The sequence below is a fragment of the Dasypus novemcinctus genome, chromosome 14, assembly GCF_030445035.2.
Source record: "Dasypus novemcinctus isolate mDasNov1 chromosome 14, mDasNov1.1.hap2, whole genome shotgun sequence".
Classification (NCBI taxonomy): Eukaryota; Metazoa; Chordata; class Mammalia; order Cingulata; family Dasypodidae; genus Dasypus; species Dasypus novemcinctus.
Window position 1 is genome coordinate 101,963,781 of NC_080686.1, and position 17,771 is coordinate 101,981,551.

Here is a 17,771-nt window from a genome sequence, read left to right on the forward strand (position 1 = left end):
TAGATTATTTTAACTATATATATATATATAAATAGAGAAAAAAACAGATGAAAATACTATTTAAATAAGTAAGTACCAACAGAAACTGGGTATGGAAAAATAAAGATCTACTACCCCCAAATTTTAACAGCAGTGAGCTTTGGCTGTGGCCACGCTGGTGACCACTTTTCTTCCAATTTTCTATAACACCCCAACCTCCCAACGCCTTGCTTTAATAAACACCTGTTTTGTTTGCATGTTTCTGTAGTAGAGAGACTAGAGGTTTCTTAAAAAGTCACTTACTGGGGCTCCAGGTAGTCCAGATGGGCCTTGGGGGCCTGGAGGACCTTCTTTTCCCTAAAAGATCCAAGACAGGAAAACACCATTAAACCTGGGGCTGGGCTTTCCGGGAAGTAAACGATTCCATGTGGAATTGCTTTCGCGAGGGGGGAGGAAGAGTGCGCTCCAGTGGGCGGCCTGGATGCTTCCCTCCCCGCACCTGCCCCACGAGGGCGACGCGCCCTGGAGCCGACTGGAAGACACCAGGCCAGCCGCGGGCCTGGACGCACACGGCGGTGTCACAGATCCCCGGGGAAGTTAGAGATCGGACGCCCTGGTGGGAGGAGAGGGGCTTTGGCAGCCACTAGACATAGGTCCACACCCAGCTCTGCGCCTTGTCCTCGGCTTCCTGAGACTCAGTTTCCCACCCTTCAAGGCAGACACGGCACGTGGAGGGCTTGTGCGGACTGAGAAGGGGTGCGGACTGAGAAGGGGGCCAGCACAGTGGACGGCTGTATCGTCACCTTCGTCCCGTCCAGAGGTTTCTAAACTTCACATACCAACGGCTGCCTTCAGTATCGCTTTCCAGCAAGAGATAGACCTTTAGTTTTGAAAGTTTGTGTTTACCAAATTAAATTAATTAATGCTGCCTTTTCATTGCGCTTACCAAAGACACACATGCCTTCACCCCTGTCTAAATCAGCACCAGGCCATCTGCGCTACCATTTCTATGACAAGGAGCATTTTTTTATATTGTCATGAGTCTCTACCTCGAGTCCTTAGAGGTCCTGACAACTCTAAAATCTGCTACTAGTGTTTTTTTTGTGTGTGATAAGTCACTACTGCCAGGTTTTAATATTCTAGTCCATATGCCATGCAAAATTAAGTATTCTTAAGGGTTGTGATTTGGGCCTTTTAAAAGAAAAGTTGATACAACAAAAGCAAGTTGATACTTATTTCAGATTGATACAGATTTAATATGTTACTCTAAAAAGTGATCCAATTAGGGGACCCAAATAACACTTCCTTGATTAAGTACTATTTAAACTCAATATCAATCAATAAGCTAGTATTCATTCCATACATGAAGAAAACAAAAGGCATCAGTAATCCATAATTAACCTATTGAGAGTTATGAATGGGCAATGTTTTAGGTTATCAATTGTTGGTTTAAACCTTTTCTCAAAAGGATTTACAGCCCACATAGTCATGTTGGGAAGTTGCCCTTAATTTTTTAATAAAAGAGAATGCTCTATATATGTTTTGCATTGACAACAATTTGGCATAACCTACACCTCTATAACATTATGTTGCATGACATTTGAGATTTCCCAGATATATTGCACTTAGACCAATGCAAAATAATATTCCCTTGTTTTTATAAAACAAAAACAACAATAAAACAAAAAATATATATATACTGCTTCCTCACATCCCAAAACCTATAAACACATAAGCAACTATAGCGGCACTTTTGTCAGTCTGTGCTGTTTTATTAGGACAAATTTTCAATTATCATTAGGGATTTTTAAATACTGATGATGGTTTCCTGGATCTCTTCCTGGGTGCTTATGTTCCCAAGACCCTAGTAAAGAAACACTAGCGGTCAAGGACGGGGATCAGCAAATTCTGGCCCTTTGCCTGTAATGTAAACAAAGTTTTATCAGCACATGGCTACATACATTAGTTTGCATGTTGTCTATGGCTAACTTCAACCACAGCAGAATAAAGCAGCTGCAGCTGAGACCAGATGGCTCATGAAGCCTAAAATATTGATTTTTTGGTTCTTTACAGATAAGGTTTGCTGAGCCCTGTAGTAGGATGTTCTTTTCAATTTCAGCTGAGGCAGGCATGGTCACATAACAAAAATAAGGAAGATCCAGGACATGTTTGCTCTCCTGACTCCCTGTCCAGTACTCGTGCCACCACAAGTAGACTCCTCTAGTATTTAGAAAGCAATTCCTTCTGATGGAGAGACTTGATGCTAAAATGTGGTAGATGCTCTCTTCTCCAACCTCCATTTAACCATTCCCCATGGCAGGGCAGCTGCTCCATCCTCTCTGAATGGCCAAGCCTAGCAGGTCCTCCCTGCAGTGGGAGGACCACTTTTTCCCCACCAGGTGTGTTATGGGCTTACACAGAGTCAGCATGTTTATTCTTAAAACTGTTTGTCCAGTTGTTATATACTATAGAAATTATACGATTTAATTATTTATTAGGTTACTCATGAAATTTAGGTCAAAAAGGAAAAATAATCATTTTATGAAAATAAAGTTAGGGCTTTGAAAATATTTGAAAAAGAGTCACTATTAATAAATAGCTGTAAAATAGCTATAAAATTTTGGGTAAAAAACTAACAATCTAGGATTCTACATTCATACTGTTTCACAGGTGTCTTTATATTACCAAACTCCTCTAAAAAGGCAACATATCATAGGTGGGTGAATATTCTTTTACAAAAATAACATCATGGAACTCCAATTTGGGAAAGTAAAGTAAAGGCCTTCATTTATTGTCAAAAGATTTGCAAGTTGATGGACATTTATATAACATAATTCAATTAGGTTTGTAGATCTTATTTTTAATATGCCCCTTTTCAACCTTTTTTTTTTAATTTACCAATCCTCACTGGACTAAGACTTCCACTTTACTCTGGTTTGATGTTTACGCTAAAGAATCAGGACCACGGACAGCTTCATGCACGCCCATAAACTGCCAAGGGCGCCCCATGGCAGAATGAAAGTCTTATTTAATATAGTTTAATACCTACGGATGTCATGATTTTACCTCTGGGGTCTTGGACAAACAGTCCATTAGTTTTTATTGCAGCAATCTTTTGCTATCTGAGAATCAATACAGAGCTGCCTGTACTATGCTTTGTATTTTATTTATCCTGGAACTTCTAGGTGAGCTACTTCAAAAGGACTGCCCAGACGATGGTCAGAAAGAGAACCATAGAGTTGTCATTTTTCAGTCGCAACATCCCTCCAGCCCTCTACCCTGACATCCCACACAGTGGGCCAGTGTAGCATGGTAGAAAGAACGCTGAATTGGGAGTTTTCAACTTGACTTAACTCCTAAGTTGGACATTAATTTCCCATATGATCTTGGGCAGGTGGCTTAACCCCATTGGGACTCGGCCTCCTTGTTTGAGGAGGAAGAAGTTGTACTAAGTCTTAAAGTGCTCTTGGCTCCAGAGCCCAGGCACAGGAGCCAGGGTCGACCTGCTTGCTGGAGATCCTTGGACGATGATGCTGAGCCTCTCATACATGGGATTTGTGCCTGGATCTGAAACTCCTCACCTTGTTACACAGACTGGTCGTTTCATTTTTCTGATCCCCACTTCCCTTATCTATAAAGTGGGGATAATGGTGCAGATCTTCCTAACTTACAGGGCTAGAGTGGCTAGGGGCGGGGGAGGTGTCAGATGAGATAAGGAATACCAATGTCCTCTCTACTCCTTTAAGTGCCATGGGTACTGACTAGACTGAGGTCACATTTTGCTTTATGGTCTTCAAATCCAAAGTACTTCTGGAAGCTTTGTGCAATAAAGTCACTCTGACAATTGCATTCAAAGCCTTGGTTTCAAAGCCCCATCATTATGGCTGTGAGACTTTGGCCAGTGACTGCCCCTCTCTGAACCTCACTCTCCTTTTCTGAGCAGCCACCTCCTTCTGGACATGCTGCCTGGTGCATCCCACAGTGCTAGTCCAGAATCTTTCTACTTTCCGGCCACCTGCTCAGAGGAGAAACCACACAGAGAAGGCACTGAGAGATGGGACCTGTTTGCATTGGTGGTTGCAAACTGAGTTCTGGAACCACAGGTTGCCAGGCTATTCATCCAAACCTTATTTTAGCAGTGAGGTAGCCGGGAATGCAGCTGAGAGAGCCCTCCTGCAATCTCTGGGACTCTCCCTGTGAGACTGGCAGTGAGCAGAGCCTCTGAATGTGTGAGCCACAGAAGGCACGGCTGCCCAGGGCATGGTGGCCAGCACTGGGGTCTGAGAAGGCCCAAAGACACAGCAGAGGCAGATCCTCCATACCGAGGGACTTACCGGTGACCCCTGGACTCCTGGAGGACCCGCAGCTCCCGGGACTCCGTCTGCCCCCTATGGAAGACAAACAGAAAGCTGGTTATTGTGCCCCCAGGCAGCCGTCACTAGCGCCCTCCTCCTTGTTCTTGGAACTGTGCACAGATCTTACGTTCTGTGCCCCCTTCCAGTTGCCCAAAACATAAATATTCCAAAGGTGTCTCTGCTCCCCAACAGGCTGAGCTTTTTTTCTGGGAGTATGAAGATGTTGGGAGAACAGCAAGAACATTTCAGGAAGGGCCAAAGGACCAGTCAGGCAATCCTAAGACGGAAAATGGTCTCACTGCAGAGTGGATATTTTTTTGGCTAAATATCAGGGAGCGTTTCAGGACAGAAGGCAAGACATGAACAACTGGAGAAATCTTCCAGGGAGATTAGGAAGGCCATCGTCTGGGTGTGTGAACTCAGGGTGAAGAGATGCAGAAGGATAAAGGAAAGAAGAGTTCTCCACAGGGAAGGAAGCACTGCAGAGCAAGTCCCAGGCACACCTGCCGGCAACCTCTGACCCAGAGGTTGCCCTCCTCATGCCCCTGCCCTCCTCTAAGGCTTGGCTCGGATATGACGTCTCCATGAGGCATTTTCTGCCTGCCACATGTAAAACCACCAGCCCTGCCCTGCACCACTGCTCTACTTCTGATCCCTCTTCTGCCTTCCTAGTTCTCCATTGCACTTGCGGCCATCTCTGGGCTAGTAATTACTGACTTATTTGTTGATAGTCTGTCCCTCTCCCACCTCATGAAGGCAAGGCTTTTGCGCCCCCGACCCTGCTGGGAGTTTGAACAGTGCTTGGGGCTTAGCAGAAAATCAGTATTTCCTGAATAATTGAGTTAGTCAGGAGCTGGGCTTGCTCTGGACTGATCTATTTGTCTTCCTCTTAGGTTGCATCACTTTGATCTCTAAGCTGCAGTTTCCTCACCAGGCCAAGGGTAGAAAGTGTTCCAACCACCCCACAGGAAGATGCGGAGTGAAGGATGCAGTGCTGACGTGCTGCTTAACAGAGCTCAGCGAGCATTGCGTAGAAGAGCTCTTCCCCAGAGTTCCTGGGTGCAATTCCTGGTTCTACAACTTATTTGCTGTGTGACCCTATAAGCAAGGGTTGCTTATCCCTCTGTGTGCCAGTGTCTTTGTAAACGGGGAAAAGCCAACCCATATCCCACGTGGTTTAGATAATTAAATAACTTAATAACACACTGGAGTTGGCCAGCTCCAGGCACAGGGGAAGGTTCTCCATAAACGTCTGCCATTTTGTAAGTACAATGACTGCAAGCTTTTTCTGCAAGTGCCTGCTGTCCAGCCCTAGACCAGGAAGACTGTGCATATTAGCCAGATATGAGGAACAAGCAAGCGAGCCCCCACAGGACTTACCGATGCTGCTCTAGCAACCTCTTGTTGTTGTACGTACACTTAATGAATGTCTGCATTGTGCCAGGTGCTGCCCTGGCTTTAGGGACGTCTGGTCTCTGGCCTCAAAGAGGTTTGATACAGCTGTAGAGCATGTGCCTTATTTTTTATGTATGCCAAATTCCCTGGGGGCAAGAGGCGCCGATTGGACCCTACCTCCTCCACAACAGGTCCCAGTAAATATTCACCAAAAAAAGGGAAGTTGATAATAGTAAACAAATGTCCCAAGGTTCAGGCTTCCCTGTGCTTCACAGCTGCAGGAAAAAATCACACGCCTGGCCCAAAGATAAGGGAGCAATGTTTTTTTCCTCCAAATCTGGATTCTTGACTTAATTTCAGCAAAGGCGTCTGGCATCTTAGATGCTGGAGTCTAGCTAAATTGGAGTCGGATTTCCTACTGCAGCTTGCAAAGAGGTAAATGGTTCTCTCTGTAAGGTAGATGCTCATTGACCACCAGGAGATGAACTCTAAAAGAGAGGGTCCTCGCCTACCTGGCACCTATTGCCCTGGTGCTCAGACAATGCCTGACGTCTAACACGCACACTAATCGCCGAGGCACAGACGGGCAGGAGGGGGGATTCTCCGTCTCGAGCTGCTCCTGCCTGACTGGCTGCTGGGCCTGAGCCAGCAGCTGATTCAGCCTCCAGTCCCAAAGTCAAGAGCACACAGAGCGTGATGTGATGCAGAGGAGGCGCTGCATGAACTGAAAGCATTCATCAGCAGGAGACGGCCAGGCCAGCTTCTGTTGTGATGTTTCCTGAGCCTCAGGTTTACTGTCTAGTATGAGAATATTAAGCAGGAGCCAGCACCTACAGCCATCGCTGAGTTCTAAGTGACTGTAATTCCCAGAGAGGAGAGAAGAGAGTTTTTCGCATTGGAGACACATTTCAGGCTTTGGAACGATGAGGGTGGGTAGGAGAAGGAGCCTTAGCCTCACACTCATTCTCTGGGTCCCTCAGAGAATGAGTGCACAAGGAGGCTAAAGTCATCCTGATATGAAATGAGTCATGGATGAACTGTTTTCTTTTTCACCAGTTGGTTTCCTCTTAAATGCCTCTTCCTGCTAGCACTAACTAGTTCCTTGCCCCACAGCTCAGCCTAGAGCTATGTCTACCAGTTTGTCTTTATGCTGCTTGTCAGCTACAAAATCCATAACACAAGCAAATGAGATGAAAAGCAATTTATAAAGTGAAATTGTAAATCTTGAAAGAAATTCAGAATTCCATGAAGTTCACATAAAGGCTAGCCATCTGATCAGCCCTGATAACTGCTCGCAAAGCCAGCAGCATGGGACCAGCTGAGCATCGAGGCCAAGACTCAAAGGAGGATATCAGCTGCAAGGCCCAGGCTGAGGTGGGGCAGTGGAGGGTCAAATATCTAAGGTAGGCTCCCAGAGAAAGCCTTTCTTCCTTGTGTAGAGAATTTACCTTTACTGGTTTTTCTGGGAAAATCAGTCATGAAGTGAAAAATGCAGTTTCCTGCTCTCATGTGACTTTATTAAAAAAATACTTTTAAAATGATTTGATTCATTCGAAGAATTAGCATAGTTAGTAGGGAAGTCAACTAGAAGTTGTTTAAAAAGACAAAACAAGTTTAGTATTATATGTTTTAAGGTCACATTCTGAGACGAGAGGTTTTCACTAGTCACCGCGACAGGCTGCACTAGCTGAATCGGGGTTCTTTCAGCGGCCCTTCAACCAGTGCCAGGGATCTGCTGTTTGCCGGGCCTGGGGGCACAGGGCTCACGGTAAACCCGTGGTGAACCCCAGGGGGCTGGTCCTGAGTTTTTCAAGGACAAACCATTACCGTGGCTACCCTCGATGGCTACATGGGCATAATGGCAGTGAACTGCCAGTGGAGAGAAAACACGGTGGTTCCATGCGCAGCCTGGAATGGAAGATGTGAGAACGCTAGGAAGGGTTTCCATCAGCATTCAGCCTACGGTTTTTACAAGAACAGAGCATTCCATGAATAACTGGATGATTGTTTATTATATTAACGGTCACTGTTACAGTGATAACAATAACAAGTGCTTAGGATAAGAACAAGAACAAATGAACTGTTAGACGTAATAAGGAATAATAACAGTGGAATAATAATAGTGTTATTATTGTTGTCACTGATTAAAGTAAATCCAGGAAAATCAAGGCTGACATAGGTACTCCAAAGCCTCTCGCCATGAGACAGTTTCCCTGGGGAGGGGAAAGATGCTTCTACATTCTTTACCGGAGATCCTAACCTTGAAACTATCCCATGGCTTCGGACATAAAGTGAAAAATGCTCTCATGTGATTTTATTAAAAAAATACTTTTAAAACAATTTGATTCATTTTAAGAATTAGCTTGGTTAGAATGGAAGTCAACTAGAAGGTTGTTTAAAAAGACAAAACAAGTTTAGTATTATACGTTTTAATGTTACATTACAACTCCCCAAGCTGGTTAAAACTAAAATAGCTCAAGCCTGCCCAGCCTTGCCAGCACCCAGCCCCAGTGGGCGCCTCTTTACTCTGCCCACCAAGGCTGCCCAGTCCCTGTCCCCAGAGGCTTCCACGCGTGCCCCGAGCCCCCTGCTCATCGCTGGACACCTCCCAGGGGCCCGTCCTCCCTTAGAGTAAAAGGCTTGCTGTGGTACCACCTCCAGTGAGTGAGTGTGTTCGAACGTCAAGGCTAAAGGAGTGGGGGATTAAAAAGTTTTACTTACCGGTGACCCAGGGCTGCCTGGGGGCCCCATGAGACCTGGAACTCCCGGATGACCCTGGGAAAACATGGGAACAACTCCTGAAAAACGACGTCTAAAGGGCTTTTGGCTTTGTGCGCAAATGGCAAGTTTCTAACTTTCTAACGAAGTTAGAGCCACTCAGAATGCACTTTCTAATCCCACTGGCCAGTTTGGGTAAAGTCATTAACAGCAAAAAGACCTCTTTGTTATGTACCATTAGGACCTTCAAGATGTTGAGAGTGTATCTGACAATATCCATAAAAATAAATACATCCTCCAGATGGATTTGCCCCAAAACAATGTGGGGTGGAGAGCAGGGGGAGGATGTCGGGATATCGATGAGATAACAGCTGGGGCTGGGGACCTGAGAGTGCACTTGACACTCTCTTTGTTCCATAACAAAAGTTTTAAAACCAATAAATTCACACCCTGGAAACAACTGGGTTATAGCATCCATACAACAGCAACATTCTGGAGTTACTTTAAGAAAGAGATTCATTTCTCCTTGGGAGGGCAGGATATTTTATATTACAGAGCTACAACCTGTAGCCAAACAGGTTGTAATACGGATTGTATGACATCTAACATCAAGTTGGTTCAAAATGTTATAAAAACAAACCACTGACAAGGAAACGGCTTCCCTGCCCTCCACCTTCGCTACTACCACTGGAAAACCCAACTCTAACCTTCTGTATAGAGTTCATTGCTGTTGACCACGAATTTTGATAAAAATAATCCAAACACATTTTTCCCCAAATGCAGATAGATTCCAGCTCAGGATCTTACTCATAGCCTGAGCACAGCTCTCCTCCCGCCGCCCCTGGATTTGCTGTTCACGGGTCGCGCTGCCCCACTGAACTGGGTGTCGTGTGAGGCCAGGCGCTGGCCCATCACTCATTCTGTATCTCGCTACCCAGGCCAGATCTTGGCATGGAGCAGGTTTAAGATGGGTACTGACCGAGAGACACAAAGGACAGCAGGAGGGGGGGGACAAAACGAGAGTGGCAGCTGCAGATCAGTCACCAGATGAAAGTAGCAGAAGGGCTGCTCAGGTGGACTTGAGCCTGTGCAGGACCCCCAGGAGGTGCTGGGGAGACCTTGGGGAGGTGGTGCCCAGCCCCCTAGAAAGACCAGAGTATGGCCTTGGACACCATCCTGCAGCCCCCACTGGGAGAAGAGGTCAGCGGGGCTGGGTGGACGCTAACAAGGAAGGCGGCTTCTGTGAAGCGTTCACGGAGCACCCTGAGAATCATCCAGCAGGCACTTGTGATCGGTGGGAGGGCTGGAGGACAGAACAGGGCATTTTGTAATGAATGGCTACCTCTTTGGTGAGCCAGGAGCACTCAAGGTAAAGGAAGGCAGGTTCTTCAGGTAAGTGTGGGGTGGTGAGGGGGCGGGAGCGAGTGGGGAAGGGGATGGCAATGATCAGAAACATCGAGGTAGGGAAATCGCTACTGCAGGCCAAGAGGCAAGGGTTGAGACCAGAAGTGGTAGATTGGAAGCTGCGAATGACAATCAGTGATGCCTCTGCAGGGTGAATAGGTTGTTATGTTACCTGGTCACCTTTTTGTCCAATTTCACCATCCGCACCACGCTCTCCTTTACTTCCCTTAGAAGAAAATAAAAGAAAGAATGAAAGACAAGTCATTGGAAATGTTCCTAGAATTCCATTGCAAAAGAAAAACATTTTCATGCTCACATGCATGCATTCACTCATTCTTCAACAGAACTTACCAAGTTCCTCCTGGGCCAGGCATGTGGCAAAGGAAAGATAGAAACAGGAAGGCTGGTGGAGTGGCTTAACTAGTGGGGAAGGGGAGGAGGGAGGCTGCAGGAGTACAGGGGGAAGCAGCTGCATCGGCACAGGCTGCCTGTGCCTAGCAAGGGAGTGTGGGGTGAGAAGAGGGGGTGGGACCATGGTGGGCGGGGCTGCACCTCCCGGAGGACTCAGGAGAAAGGTCTCCTGGCACCATCACTGTCATCATCATCATCCTCATCATTATCACCAACACTGCACTTGTCATCACTGTCATTGTCAATTATCATCATCATATTATCACTATCACCACCATCATCATCATTTTCATTTCATCATTACTGTCACCACCATCATCATCGTCATCGTCAACACAGGCATCACTATCATCATCATCACCATCTTCATTGTCATCATCATCATCATCCTTGTCACTGTCACTATCACTGCCATCATCACTGTCCTTGTCATCATCACTATCATCACCATCATTGCCATCATTGTCCTTATTGTTTTCATCAAAACAAATTAAGATGTGTGATTTGCCAAAAATTTTTTTCTAGACTAACCCTGAAAGTAGCATTCAAAGATTCCAAAACCTTAACTGTTGCCCTATTTTGCTTGAGCATGTACTGTGTCAACAAATAGATCTTAGTAAAATGACATTAAACAAAAACATTTCAGTTCCTTGAAATGAATGTTTTATACAGTAAATAATCGCTTGGATCTAGTTCTAGGTCTGTCACCCCTTATCTTTGCATTCTTGAGCAGATCACATCCCCTCCCTGCTCCCAGTTTGCCTCTCACTGAAACGTCAAGCCCAGTCCTCTTCTGCTCTAGGCTGTTCTACAGCGTCAGCAGTTCACTGGCCATGACGTCATTTACACCCCTCCGAGCTTCCCTGTGATATACTGGGAGGGTTACTTGAGCTAATGCCTGCAAAGTGCCAAATTTCATTGTTCAGAGGAGGAAAAAGATGGGTTCAGAGAGGAAAAGCATTTGTTCCACCATTTTTGCAGGTAATTATTGCTACAGTTTCTCAATCTATAACGCCAGCACGGTGTCTGCAGGCTGCTTTGCAATCTCGATGAAAAGAGCTGACATAGAATAGCACACTGCTTCCCTGACATTTAGGACAATTGCCTTAAAGGTAGATGGTTTCCATTCAAATCCCAGTCCTCAGTCTGGGCTTGGAGTGGTTTTCATTCTCCTTTCACAAAGAAAATGTCAGTAGCTCCAGGATCTCCACAATTGTCCCCTCTCCTCTCCCCTGCTGCAGAAAGGGATCAAAGCAAACACACCCACCCCCATTCCCCCATGGAGCCCCAACTTTGAGCTGGGCACTCAGCCAGGCCTTTACCACATGGGATCCCATTTCGTATATTTCTTTCTTTGTGTAGATCCTTTGCAGACACAAAAAGGATTTAATATGTCTACATTATTTCATATAACTCGTCAGACTACACTACGAGGTAGGGATTATCATTACAGTGTATAGACAAGAAATCTGAAGATCAGAAGGGCAAGGTCACTTGGTTGAGGTCACACAGTTAATAGACAGCAAGGTTTGAACTCTAGTTCAGACAGGTCTGTCTGATGATCAAGCATCCAAGCTGCCTCCCCTGCCCAAGATGCTTTCTTGCTTATTTTCCTAGGCTGTTGATATGCTGCCTCACTGGTTTTACAATGTCAAAAGCACTGGATTTATTTATGGTCAGGACAGTTGGGTCCACCCAAGACAATCATGTACCAGACACCTGTCTATGATCGGAGGCTACAACAATCAACAAAACAGATGAAAACTCCTGCCCGCTTGGAATTTCTATTCCAGGGAATTCACTAGTTTGTTGCCTTACCAATTCAAGTCTCTTAGATGTATTTTGAGAAGGGGCTTTTAGAACAATGTGACAGTTATTTGAAGGTATCTTTGTCCCAGGGACTGCTCTAAGATGTTGGCCTTCGTGGAACTACCAAACAAGCACAATTCTCTCAAGGGGCTACAACTGTTGAGAGCAGGACCTAAACATCTTTTTTTCAAATTGATACGTCTCTGTCCACTCTTTTACTTTTTTTTAATTAGAGAAGTTGTGGGTTTACAGAGGAATCAGGCATAAAATTCAGGACTCCCGTCTACCACCCTGTCAGGAACGCCTTCTGCAAAGGTGTGGCCCATCGTGAGGTGACCTTCTACTTTTGCACGCTGCTTCTCCACCTGGAAAGCCCTCTCTCCACTGACGCCTGGTAAACCCCACTGGTGCTTCCACGCCACCTAAAACCCTGCCCCTGCAGGGGCCTCACAGGTCACCTTCCCACAGCAAGACTTTTTTCAAGGCATTTCCTCTTCTGACCACATGTGCAGTTGTCAGGAACTCAAGTCAAGCAATAATTAGGACCACCCCTAAGAGTTACCATGGACTAATCGCTTTCGGCATGCCTGGCGCCAGCCTTGTGCCCAGGAGATCTCACTTCATTCAATGCTCACATCCTCTTTGTTTTTAAAGATTTATTTTATTTACTTATTTCTCCCCACCCCGTTGTTTGCATTTGCTGTGTCTATTTGCTGTGCGCTGTTTTTTTCAGGAGGTGCCAGGAACCGAAGCAGGGATCTCTCATGCAGGAGGTAGGCACCCAATTGCCTGAGCCACCCCGCTCCCTGCTTTACTGCATCTCTTGTATTTCCTCACCGTGTACCTTGGTTCCCTCATGTCACTGCATTGCATCACCTTGTTTCGTCAGCTTGCTGTCTTGCTTGTCTTCTCTAGGATGCACCAGGAACTAAACCTGAACCTCTCATGTGGTAGGCAGGAGCTCAGTCTCCTGAGCCATATCCACTTCCCTCATATTCTCTTTGAGAAGGAGACCACCTGTTCTTTCACAGAGATACCTGAGAGATACCTGAGGCCCAGCGACGTTTGATGGATTGCCCAAGTCCTTTGGTTAGTGGGCGCAGCTTCCTCAGCCATGGGGCAGAGCCAAGATGGGGCACCACGGCTTCCAAAGCCCAGGCTCATGCCTGATGGTCCCCAGCCAGTGTTTAGGGCTTTCTTCTCCATCACAGCTTTAGGACCGGGAGGCATGGCATGGAGCTGCATCTTCCTACCTTCTAATGGGGCAGGAAACTGCCCGAGGGGATGCTTGGTAAGAATCTTTCAGGATTGAAGCAGCTGCAGGTAGGAAAAGAGTTCTGCTCCTGGAGAAAGCACAGCATGGAAGGTTCTGGGTGACCTTCTGGGAAGAGTGGAGTTTGCAGGGTGTCTCTGGCAGTGCTAACAGCAGCAGAGGAGGTCATGTTCCTGACTCCCCAGAATTGTCCAGAACGTCCAAGCGAGGATTCCTCATGGGTGTCTCTAGGTCCTGGTCAATAGATGAGAAGGAAAAACCTGCTTTCAGGCTAACGGGCATTTCCGTGTGGGAGAGGTTTTCAGATCTGCCCTGCAGAAACACCTGCTCGCAGGGCCCTTGCTAGCAGAACCGCCTTGTCCCTGTTCCTCCTTCGCTGGATCATAATCCTAGGAGCAGCCAGTCTGCTCAGCCCCCATTCCTTAAAGACTGTTGCTTGCAGTTGAAAGTCGTAGCATGGAACTCAGTAAACCCCACGGGCCCAGACACCGGGGACAGGAGCGGCAAACCTGCAAGGTAAGTCCAGGGACGTATGTTCCCAGGTGCTGAGTCCCGACAGCTCACAGACCAGCACCCAAGCCCACTGGCCATGCGCGTGGCCCACGGCCAGGGCTGTGCTTCTGGGAGGATGCCAGCGCTCACCGGCAGGACCCCGCCTTGGGGAGTGTGTTCACCTAACAACTTCATCTTGTCCGCAGCTCTAGCAGAGCTCCGGCTTGATAAGCAGCGCTGAGCTGAGAAGAACCAGAGCAGGCCTCTGTCTGTTTTCTGGAGTGATGTGGAGCGAACGAAGAGCAGGAGCCAGGCCAGGGTCTGCAGCCGAGTCACGGGGCACGTGGGTCCTGGGATGGGACGTTTCACCTCTGTGACTTGTCTTCCCACTGCTCGGTGGGGACACAGGGGCAGTAGTGGACGCAGGGCAGACGCTGTTTGCCCACTGGGAGGTGTCATGGGTGCTGCTGTTGGCGTCACTAATGCAGAGCAAGGTGCTAACCAGTGGGGCCCTGGAATCGGCCCAGCAGGGTGCAACCCCAGCTCCAGCTCCCAGCATTGGTATTTTCTCTTGCTAAGCCTTAGTTTTCTCATCTAAGGGGACCATAGGGAGGGATATCACAAAGTGTCCCTTCCCACACAAAGCACCCCCTGGTGGGCTCAAGATTTACTCAAGGTCACCGCCAGGGACTCCCAAGGGGACAAAGCCAGAGCCCTGCCCTTCAAACACCGTGCTTGTTCCTTCTTTGGCTTCCCCTGGATGTTTAGAGGAGTAAACCCCACATGACGTGAATGATTAGGGGAAAGGATGAGTTATTATCCCAAGACATCGACACTTCAGGCAGGGCTGGACAGACAGAGAAAACACTCTGTACCTGCGGAGGAGACCCCCTGCCTGGTTAATTGATTTGCTTTATTTCTCTGAATTAACACCATTCCTCCACACAGGCTCAGCCTCTGCACCCAGGCTGAAATTGCAGACCCGCTGAGTGCTGAGGCTAGGGGAAGGATAGAGGAAGGTGACGCGGCGTTCCCAGGCTGGCTTTCTGCCACATGGCAATGCACACGGGCGTCTTCTCCTTCCTCTTCTGGCTTCTCTTCCGGCTTCCTCCTGTGACTTGCTGTCTTCTGTCTCTGTCTGATTTCATCCTGTTGAAAGGGTCTCCAGGCATCCAGACTGAAGCCAACCTGATGGCGGGGGGTGGGGGGCCTAACTGAACACACCTCTTCAGGAGATGCTGTTTGATCCTGCTTGCGATGGGCCCACACCCACCAGAATGCAGACCCAGTAAAAGGCCGTGTCCAAACAGGGGCAGAGGATTCAGTCCACCGCCTTCTGGACGAGGACCTGGCCTGCTGTTCCTGAAGCGTGCGGCCTGGCCTTGCCAAAGCCCTGTAGACTTCCACAAACTCTGTGGGTAAACGTGAGACGTCTTAACCTGCAGCCAGGCCTGGGGGACCTCGCTGTTTTCCATCCCAGTATACCCTGGGTCCAGTGCCTTGATGCTGAGGCATTTGCTTGCCTCCTTTCTAGTAGAACAAAGGGTGAGGCCAATGAACCACGAAATATAAGTGGGGGGGTGGACAGACAAAAAACTCAGTAACCAAGATAAATAGTACCTCAATGCAGCATTTAAAACATCAAAAGTAATGCAAAAAAATTCCAAGATGGACAAAACACCAAACTTTTAAATAAAGATGGGTCCCAAGGAGGCTGAGGCAAGGGAGGGGAGTCAGGCCGGGTCCTGCCTGAATTTCAAATGCCGACATTTTGTCCTTCGCAGATCTCCTGCAGTGCTTTGGATGTTGTAAAACACTGCCTTAAAATGTTGTTTCTCTTGGTTGCTGAGGTTTGGGGTGCCGGCTTCCATTTAGTGCCCTGCTCACCCTCAGCCTGGCCCTGCCTCTGGCTGTGACGGAAGGGGTCGAACAGGCAGGGAAAGCTGGTGTTGACGGGGCTTACAATGTCCCGGGGCTGAGAGTCTTTGTGAATGTCACCACCCCAAGAGCCTGTGCTGCTCTTATACTCCCTGGTTTATGGTTAGGACACTGAGGGCAGAGAGGTGAAGACACTGCCCCCAGGTGACATGCTCAGGTGGGAGTCCAAGCCCAAGGAGCCTCGCGCCTAATCACCCTGTGCCACCTCTCCGGGCAGATGCGCCACGCTGCGTCTGAGCAGGGCCACAGGAAGAGGCACAGTGGCACACGTGTCCCTGAGCGTAGGGGGGACGCACACAGCTTGCAGCAGCATGGAGGCCACAGGGAACTGGGGGAGCCCACAGGGGGCCCCCAGGGACAGGAGAGGAGCAGCAGGGAGCCTGCCTCTCTCCGCACCCCTGCCAGCCTCCTGCGGTCTGTTCTTGGAAGTAAACACCACCGGCAACAGCAGCCCAAAGGCCCGTGGCTCCAGAACGCTGGTGGCCACGGCCAGCGCCGCGCCCTCCTCCCTCCCAGGCTGGCGTCTCTGGTTTTGTGAAACCGCAGAGCTATTCTGCTGGTGTGAGCTGGTTTCCTCACTAAGGGGAGGGCAATCCCACTCCTTTGCATTTCTGTACCACTTTTCTAATAATGTTTCTAATCGACTGCTAATTCTCCAGTATGCATTCTACCATTCGATTCTAACGAATCTGATGCCATTTTTATTCTTATCATTAGTGGGTGTTGCGTTTGAGTCCCAGAGAGGTCAAAGATCTTGCCCAGGGCCACACAGCCTGGAAGACTCAACTCAAGGCTGGGACTCAAAGCTGCCCGACCCCAAAGCTCCTGTCTTGACCAGTTAAGTGCTACACACGCCAATCCCTTAGCTCATTTCATACTTTCAACCACTCAGGGATTTGGGGAGGGAGGAGCTACCGGAGGCTCAACAAGCAAGAGGCTCAACAAGCAACGAGATCTGCGCAGACCATCCCTTGAACGTGGGGTTTCCTGTTTTAAGTCACGGTTCTTCTACGCTGGACAGAGCTCTTCCTCCAACCTCTGTTAACCAAGACAAGAGCAGAACGGATGCTCAGGCAGTTCTGAAGGCTCACTGACCTGCGGGCCGGTGGGGCCGGGGGGCCCTGGGGGTCCTCTGGGCCCAGCATCACCCTGTGGTGGGGACAAAGAGGAAATCAAGTGTGGATTATAAATGCTATTCTTCCTAAATACAATTACTAATATCAGAGAGTAATCAGTTCCCGGCTTTATTTTCCCAGTTATCTCAATAGTATCCTTTTTACTATCAGTGAATTATTAATGAATTTCATAAACGCTAACACATGTCTTCAATTTATAATTTGCAATGTTTGCAGGAATTAAGACATTTCATTACATTGATATGAGCTTTGGATTGAAGTTTATAAGTTCAATTTATGGATGGCATTGTAATGTGTAGATGTTCAATAAAACTTGTAGAATTAAAAAAACTTGTAGAAAAAAAAAAGATTGTATACCTAGCTCTGGTACGTAGGGTCACTGCCAAGCCCCGCCCCGCCCCTCCCATCTAGTCACTGATTTCCTGTAGGAATTCCCTTCCCCCACCCACATGTCTGAACAAAGTTGTGGCCAGTGGTGGTACTGAACGTGCTGTGTGCTCACCAGCACACCCCACAACTAACCGGACCGGGGGTGTGGGGCGTCTCTAGAACAGCCCCCAGGAGCCCCCAGGAGCCCGCCTGCCTCGGGCACCCTGTGCAGCACTGTCCCATCTGGGCCGTGGCTGGTCTGGGAGCCGAGACAGCAGGCAGGAGTAACCCATGCCACTTCCCAGGTCAGGGCACAGGTGGCTGCCTGTCTGTCCATCCACCATCTGGGTCAGACCCCTCCTGGGGAGCCAGCTGTCCCCCCCAAGCTCCCTGGACAGCCTGTGAGCGGCCTATGGGGTGCAGACCTGAGGGTCTCCCTGCAGGCGACAGCCGGGTGTGTGGGAGGAAGGGCCCCAGCAGCCGAGACTGGGG

At 48.2% G+C, this 17,771-nt stretch overlaps 1 protein-coding gene across 1 annotated transcript in view; it reads right to left on the bottom strand.

The window, feature by feature from the left end:
• Nucleotides 1-17,771, bottom strand: part of COL22A1 (collagen type XXII alpha 1 chain) — a 246,506-nt gene that overhangs the window by 32,811 nt on the left and 195,924 nt on the right. The window contains exons 45-49 of the mRNA XM_058276085.2: nucleotides 16,870-16,923; nucleotides 10,024-10,077; nucleotides 8,451-8,504; nucleotides 4,314-4,367; nucleotides 283-336 (exon numbers count right to left, since the gene is read on the bottom strand). Of these exons, the coding sequence (XP_058132068.1) occupies nucleotides 283-336; nucleotides 4,314-4,367; nucleotides 8,451-8,504; nucleotides 10,024-10,077; nucleotides 16,870-16,923 (270 nt within the window). The remainder of the gene's footprint in view (nucleotides 1-282; nucleotides 337-4,313; nucleotides 4,368-8,450; nucleotides 8,505-10,023; nucleotides 10,078-16,869; nucleotides 16,924-17,771) is intronic.